General features: G+C 34.3%; 1 protein-coding gene across 1 annotated transcript; it reads right to left on the minus strand.

Moving 5' to 3' along the window:
• Positions 1-377: 377 nt before the first annotated feature.
• On the minus strand, positions 378-7,946 carry LOC140839345 (uncharacterized). Its single transcript, XM_073205982.1, has 9 exons — positions 7,666-7,946; positions 7,325-7,529; positions 6,197-6,287; positions 4,457-4,602; positions 3,336-3,579; positions 2,559-2,663; positions 2,290-2,472; positions 1,286-1,487; positions 378-1,002 (listed from the first exon to the last, which is right to left on the minus strand). The coding sequence occupies exons 1-9, from the start codon at positions 7,826-7,828 to the stop codon at positions 530-532; spliced, it is 1,812 nt and encodes a 603-aa protein (XP_073062083.1). The 5' UTR covers positions 7,829-7,946; the 3' UTR covers positions 378-529.
• Between the last annotated feature and the right edge of the window lie 524 nt (positions 7,947-8,470).

Raw genomic sequence — 8,470 nt, forward strand, 5'->3', positions numbered from 1 at the left:
GGCGACTGACCTCTATTCTTCTCCACTTAAGTTTTACGTCGACGTGAAGATGGGAATGGAGAAGGGTTTTCTCACTTAAATGTGTATATTTGTAATAAAAGTATATATATAATTTTTTTTATTAAAGGTGTTTTTTTAAATAATAATTAGAAAGTTGATTAATAATAATTAATGATTATCTTTCGTATTCCTTGGAATTCCTAGAACACCAAAAACGAGCAAGTATTTAATTAATTAATGATCATACGTCCTATCCTTGAATGCTCAGAAAACCAAAAGTCAGCCTCAAAAAATTAGAAATATCACAGACAAAAAAGTAAAGAAACAATTCAGAATCTTATTCATGCTTTTATATAGAAAATAGATAGAATATTAGATAGATGTATATATACTACTTGATAATGAAAATATTAATTGCTTCTCCAACTTAATTCCAAGAAATAATGCAAAACTCTCCAAAAAAAATTGTCTTATGGTGAAAACATTGTCTATTGACGCTGTTGAAAAGTATATGAGATTTAACCAACATTTAATAATTCAACCCAAAGCCATAAGGGAACAAAGGGTCGGATGAATTCTCCCCCGCATGAATCGGAAGCTGATCAACGCTCCTAAACCACGTCATGGGAAGTCGTCCATGGAATCCATAATCTCCGAAAACAACATCTGCGATTCCTTGGCCTTCACTTCCTGGCAGCCACGCAACCACTAGACCGTCTATTTTTTGCAATAGCCATGGCTCTAAAATTAAAGGTCTTCCGGCAATCAAAATAACCAATGTCGGAACTTTATCAGCGACTAAGCTCACCAATTCAGCTCCGTTGAACGGAATTTTAAGCTCGGGATCATCACCACCAGATTCAACATATGGACCCTCACCAACTGCTACAATAGCAAGAGAGAAATCGTGACCAGAAAATGTTTCTGAAGAAGGATTCAGTTCATATATCACTTCTGTTTCATCTTCCACTACTTGTTTTATTGCATCCAAGATGGTCGTGCCTAGAAAACAAGTATATGAGTTTTATATCAGAACTTGTAAACTCGGCAGATTTTTGTATTTACCATATCCAAAACAAGAATCAAATCGACAACTAGAAAAGGAGAAAATATGGTCGTCATGGCAAAGAACTCTGCTAAAATGCATGTGGGAAATGAATAGAGGACAGAACTGAATAAATCTACAATCAGTAAAACTGATAATTGGTTGGATACTTAGAAAATAATAATAGGTACAAATTTAGAGCTAAAACATGACAAAACTTTATCTAGAGACCCAATTTACCTTCTGTGATTCTCCCAGTTGTTCCCTCCCAGGTAATAGTCCACCCACCACACTGATACCCAAGATTATCAGCATGTGTACCGCTAACAAGAATTCGCTTAATATTCTTGTTTAGAGGGAGCAAAGGTTTCTTTGGATCCTTTCCATTCTTTAACAAAACCAAGGACTTGCGAACAGCTTCACGTGCCAGTTCTCTATGTGCCTGAAAAACAGGAACATAAATCTAATTCAGTTTTGCAAATCTCTTGCTAGTGATTTGGAGAGGATCATGATAGTAAGCTAACATCAATTGATGTTTGGACAAGAATCAAATGACAGATTATGATTGTAGCAAAACAGGTAGATGAAAACGATTGGCAGCGGAGAACCTTTAATAAGAGAGTCAAAGATATTTAAGTTCCTCATTCATACCTAATGTTTTCCTTATATGTTTTCTTTAATCTGAAATAAAGTACAAGAATAAAGCACTTTTATAGATAATTTCATGACTTCTTGTGGAAAATATCAAAAGCTTCCGAAATTAGCATGTGTTTTCTAAAAATGAAAGTGAATGAAAAAACTGGTCTCGCGTATTTTGCTTTTCTCTTTATGTTTCCCCTTCAAAGCTTATTCGCAAGCAAACAAGCAAACAATTTTCAGCCACTAATAGTCCTTAATCTATATCCAGCTCTGACAATTTACGAATATAAAACATAAGACATTATATTGATCAAGTTAAACTACTGATTAAATTATATTGTATCATGAGCTTGATATAGAAATATTTGCTCATCTGATCTAATTCTTATCGGGGAAAATCCTTGTAGGGGATCACAAAATAGTAACAACCTTCTTAAAATGATGCGAATGTAAAGTTTCTGAACTGCAACGATACTGTTTCAATTCCGCAAATAAATAAAGACAACACCGGATTAAGGTGTACTGAAACGAGGATTAGTCTCATCCTTTCACCGTTGGCATTAATCTAAGTAGTTACGTCAATAGGATACAAAGGAATGAAATACCTTACAACCAACCACATCTAGTAAAGATCTATCGGTCAAGGGATACTCAAACATTCCGGCAACAAATTTGACTCTCAGGATTCTCTCAACAGCATCATCAACCCGAGCCATAGGTATATCCCCTGATTCAACAAGAGACAAAAATTCTTCCAAAAATAGTTCATATCTAAAAGGAACCATGACCTGCCAATATCAGTTGATAGAGAGATAAATTATGTGAAGAAGACCTAGCTAGTACCAGGCTATATGGAACCACATAGAATTTTTACCATATCAATTCCAGCATTTATAGTGGACATAATGCTTTGATGATAATTTGAGCCATTAGGAATATAAAGACGGTCTAATGCTTCCCAGTCTGAAATCAAAAAACCCTGCAGCAGATAGAACTTTATGTAATAAGTAAAAAGTTCATACAGCAGCTACTGATATATATCTGCATGAAAAATTCATGAATAGCTGCGCAAGTGTTCAACGAAAGATTGGCTATGAAAGTTTGTCAAGCAGCAAAGAGGTGGAACATCTATGTCTAGGCTGGAAAAATTAGAGATGAAAATATTTGCCTGAAGAGATTTACGAACACGATTAAAAAAAAAATGATTAATGACAAATTTATACATTAAAAGTTTCTCAGGCATATATTAGAAAATTTAACAGGAAAGGAAGCAGATAAATCATTAGTTTTATTAATAGTAACATTAACAATGAAGTACTGTGAAAGCAGGGATGAACCCCACAACCCAGGGACGAGAGGGGGCAAAATTTTAAATAGGGTTATTTTGAATAAAATATGAAATGCTTAGTTAAATTTAACAAGAATGGGTTCAATATATACAGGTCAATTTCTTCAAAACTTTGCGCATATTACACATACAAAAATATATTTTCCAGAACTTGGGAGTTGGTGGGACATTACAGCCCATTCCACTCTGTACATAGCGAAGTGGCGTACTAAATTTTTTTAAAGAAAATTGGACACCAGTCTAAGAAAACTCAAGACAATGAGATCGAACTGACACACAATAAACATAAAAAGTCAAATTTACCTTGAACCCCAGCTTTTCTTTTAGAACTTCTGTGAGAAGATAATGATTGGAATGCAATTTATTTCCGTTCCAACTAGAATATGATGCCATTACAGTGCAAACCCCTTGAGAAATACAATCGAAGTATGGTTCCATGTGGATTTTCTCCAATTCATCATATGATACTATTGTATTACCCTCATTCGTACCATTCTTAGTTCCTCCATCCCCGACAAAATGCTTCGCACAAGCAAGAACATTTTTTCTGGAGTCAAAGTAAACAAATATGTATCATCAGAGGACGAATTTATATTGTGAAACAAGGGTAGAATTCTACGGAGAAATGGAATATGTAGGCTGTCACTTTTCCCCTCAGTCGAACAATGGGAGTTTAGCTGGTCTAGAATAAATGTTAAGGCATGAGAACATACTCGAGTGGGAAGAAGATCTACACTGGGAGCAAGTGAGCTACCGCTTAAGTCCTTCTAAATTTTTTTATTGTCGATTATATAATTTGTCATATCTCTGTTATAAGATCTCGTTACCATTTTGCATATGATAATATTTCGCAAACCGCCTGTCATTTGATCATATTTTGTAATTCCTGCTAACCAAACCACTTTACCCTTTGCTTTGTTACATAAGAATATTTTTAAATGAGAACCAATTGGAACATATAGCTAGCTTGAAAATTGAACACTTTTGCGAATGAAGTACTACCCTGCTGTAATACTTAAAATTACACTCACATATATAAAAATTCTTAACTAGATGTTTAGTAATTTTGTCATATTCATAGCTTTGATTACTCAAGTCATATAGCATTTAAGCACGAATGATATGGTTAGTCTAGAATTAAACTTGGTAACTATGCATGCTTAAATGAGCTTGACTGCGCACTTTGTGATATGAACAAGAGTGTCTACGTACAAAGTGTCATCTAGTAGTTTTCAACCCACAAGGTATAGCAGGCATGTCTTAAAATGGGTCAATGGTTTTATAACCATTTTGAATTAGCAAAAATTCGGAAATCTCTGTCTTCGGGACATACAATATTACTGTGAAGTGATCAAGATCCAAGTTAAAACATTCTAGAAAGTTGTATTATACATGACAAAGGTAAAGATAATTTCATTTTTAACCTTCCAGCCAGAAAAGGGTAGCCTTTGGGGTGCCCTTCAGGCGGCTGTCCCTGCAACCCTGTGACGATAGAGGTCATCATTCTAACAACTTCAGTTTTTTCGCTATAACTTTCATAGCATCTTCCCCATCTGGGATCTCTGCTAACCTAAGATAATATATTTGAAAAATCAGTGCTGAATAATGATCATTCAAGAAAAAATAAAATTATACATTATAGTGATCTACTGTATTGTAATACATTAATTAACATAACTGAGCTTCAAAGTCTATCCCTGCTTTGGATGAGTTAGTTTCCCAGTACTTAGGTACTGGCTTATGCAACAATGGGCGCTGATAACAAAAGTAAAAGTCTACAACCAATTAGCTAAAAATGCAACTGCTCCAAAAAGTCTAGGTTTCTGAAAAGTTTATCAAAAAGGGAAAGAACGCAAAATATATAGAAAACATACATCAGAACTCCAAGATGACCAAGTCAATCCCTCAGGTATCCGAATAACTCAATGTCACATTCATTTCAAATGGATCAAAATTTAGAGTACTAACATCCCAAGAACATGACACGGACATCCACATTTCGTGTAATGAACTAAATGGACTGAAACTTTCAATGTTTGCCTAGCGACTAGGGGACACAATTTTCATTTTACCCCTGTCATTTAAAGAAGTTTCTCAAATTCAAATTTTTTAATCGTGAATTAGGGAAAGAATAAGCAGAATTAATAAAGCCAAGTCCACATAGTTGTGCAATATTATATCCTGCAATAAAGCTCGCTAGTTTTTTGTAACTATGGGTCTATAAAATATTATCCTAATTTTCCAATTTTTACACTTCAAACTTTATTCCGGTGGAACATTTACATTTTGTTAGATTATCTGCTCATCATTTTACTGAATATATAAGGCCACTATATAAAACACAAGCATGTGAATTACAGGCACAAAGAATTTTATTTTCTTTTTTCTTTATTACATAATTTTCCAAATAACTTTTCTTATCACAAAAAGATCACTCTTTTACTTTTGAACTATCAACCGGAGATATCTCCAGTTGAAAGTCCACCAGCTGGTAGTTTTTGCTGTATTTAGAAAACAACTTCTTTACATTTTCAGAATAAACTTTCGCAATCTGTATAATATTCCCAATAAACCGACATCCACAAAAAAAAATTCCATATCTTTAAAAATCTCAATCTCATACAAAATATTAGATCAAACACAAATTTAAACAACAAAATGTTACATCAACTTCCAAAATTCAAATCAAATGCACTTTAAAAATTCTTTGAAAAGATATTCCAACTTTTGAGTAGGAAACAACAGAAGCCAAACCAGCCACCTGCTGATTTTAAATAAAAGCTAGAAATTTCCTTTACCCAATTAATCATTTGGCTTAAGATACTAAAATTTAGCAACAGTCAAAACCTCATCTAAAATTCACATTGTTACTTTATTTTGAAAAGAGAAACAAGGAAATGGAATTGAAAGTGAAAAAAAAGGAAGTGGTGCCAGCACCAGTCCACTATCACTCAAAGCTCAGCAAACCCGGACAATTTTTTTTTTTATAAAGGTCATTCATTACAAGTTGAAAATCATGAAATCACACTAAAATACTTCTTATCACAAATTATAAGAATTCCACTTTCAAAAGAAAGAAAACCTTTATACAACTATAAGAGAACATTTAGCTCAGCCTAAGATTTGGTGTCGAATGGTTGGATATTGATGAGTGCATGACTTACAGCAACACATGGAGAAAAGGCATAGTGGGCCCCACTTGCCCTAACTTCAAGAGCTGTGACCTCCCCAATCTTCCTTAACAGATCAGCATCTCTATAAATGCATAGCATTGTATATCATTTGTGTCACTTAGTTCGAAACAATAAAGATAAAATCAAGATAGGAATTTTCTAGTCTGTGCCATTTGTGGGAACAGAACAGATAAATGTAGAAAACCGCTTCAAATTTTCATCTCTTTTCAAATACATTACACGTTTAGGGGCGAATGGAAATGATGTAATTTTAGCTTCGAACTGCCTAAATTACCCATGCTCCAAAACTGAAATCCATTAACCAAAAAGAAAGTGCCAACTCTTCTTCCTCACCTTCTCTTGTGATCTGGACATTCATTCTCCTACATATATTTAACTTACAACCACAGGTACCCTTAAACCACCTGATAGTAATTCACATACGTACTGCATCAATTTGTTGTGTGAATTCATGACGCGAAGTCAGATCAAGCATGGTGTTATTGACTCCACTGGTAAAAATTTGCCAAATTGCATGCCATTGCGTTTAATTTCATAACAAATGGATTTTATTTTGGAAGAGATGCACGAACCCCAAAAATTGTAGTTTTAGAAAATAATGGATTTACTTGAAGATGCATCATTATGTTGTTTCCATTTATGTTTCTATAACAACTATGTGTGGCAGTTAACTAATCTCATATTTGCTGTATCTAACTTGATTAGGGAACATTACACTTGCTTTAAAATAATCTGAGGTGCACTTCAGGATTGTTTCTTGTTTCAACACTCCACACCCACAATCCAGAAGGGGAAAAAAGAGAAGTTTTTCATGAAAATTACAACTAGATGGAGAAAAAAGTGCGAAAAGGTAATCAACATATCGAGTTGGCGATTACCCTGAGATCAAACAACCAGACCTTTTGGCCATTCAATCAGTTAAATAAAATATGAAAATGAAAATGAAAATGTAACAGTTAATGTATAAAACGCAATCATAATAATTAAAAAAAAAAAATTAAAAAGAGGGCAGAAAACAATTACAATTCTCGGCTGCAGAATAACATAAATATTTGCTAGCCTGATATCATGAAACATTATGCACAAAAACCTGCTGACCTTGTGGCTCCAATACCAATGTTATGAGGGAAAATGGTGGCTCCATAGACATTGTTGTTCCCATGTACAGCATCCGTCCCATAGATAATAGGAATGCCGAGCCTTGATTCCAAGGCCGCATTCTGGAAACCATCAATCATGTCGGCCCAGTCAGCTGATGCCGCATTGTCGAATGGCTTACTTCCACCCCCGCTCAGCACACTCCCTGCAAATGCAATCACACAACAGACAGATATCACAAAAAAAAAAAAAAAAAGGCCACCTCCCATAATTACATCATGTCAAAGCATTTCTTGCTATAAAAATAAAGACTACACTTATACAACTAATTAAAAATGAACCTATGAACTGATTTTTGATGGCGGATGGGGTGGCGACGCTGCGTTCGATCTGCGTCATCTGGCCGATTTTTTCTGGAATAGTCATCCTGGAGAGGAGGTCCTTGACTCTGGCTTCAATGGGGGCATTTGGGTTCTTGTAGATGCAATCCATTTCGATCTCCATTCCAAATCTCAGGTGACAACAATCATAAACTCAAGTCATATTCACATGGGGAGTGACTTCATTTATATCCACGAGTTGCGATGGATGGAACTCGGTAGCTGGATTCTAGTCAGCATTTGTTTTTTTATATCTACCAAAATTGTTCTTACATTGTAAATTCCCAGATAACCCTTTCTTAAATTTCTTTTTACCAGGATGTCAGTCTTTGTTCCACGTTTTTAATGATTTCACATACGGAGACGATGCATTCATCTTCACATGAAAAAAGTGTGTTAGATTTGAAGCACCCATTATATAATAAATATTTTTACAGTGATTTTTACTTTGGCATCTTTAGTATTCATGTAAAGTCCGTAATTTCTAAATAAAATGTAGCGAAAATTTTATCCTAATAACAATAATATCCATAATAAAACTCTTAAAATAAAAATCATACTTAAAAATAAAATAATTCGACTAAAATGTTTCATAAATTCAAATTAAACATCTGCGGAAACTACAAAAGACTCGGATAAGTGTCATCAACTCTGAACCACCAATTCTCTCTAGCCAGCACTATATCGGTCATCATTACCTGCATCGATGAAAGCTAATGAACTTACATGTAGTTCTAAATATTACAAATAATATGTATGCATTAAA

The sequence above is a fragment of the Primulina eburnea genome, chromosome 8, assembly GCF_022965805.1.
Source record: "Primulina eburnea isolate SZY01 chromosome 8, ASM2296580v1, whole genome shotgun sequence".
Classification (NCBI taxonomy): domain Eukaryota; kingdom Viridiplantae; phylum Streptophyta; class Magnoliopsida; order Lamiales; family Gesneriaceae; genus Primulina; species Primulina eburnea.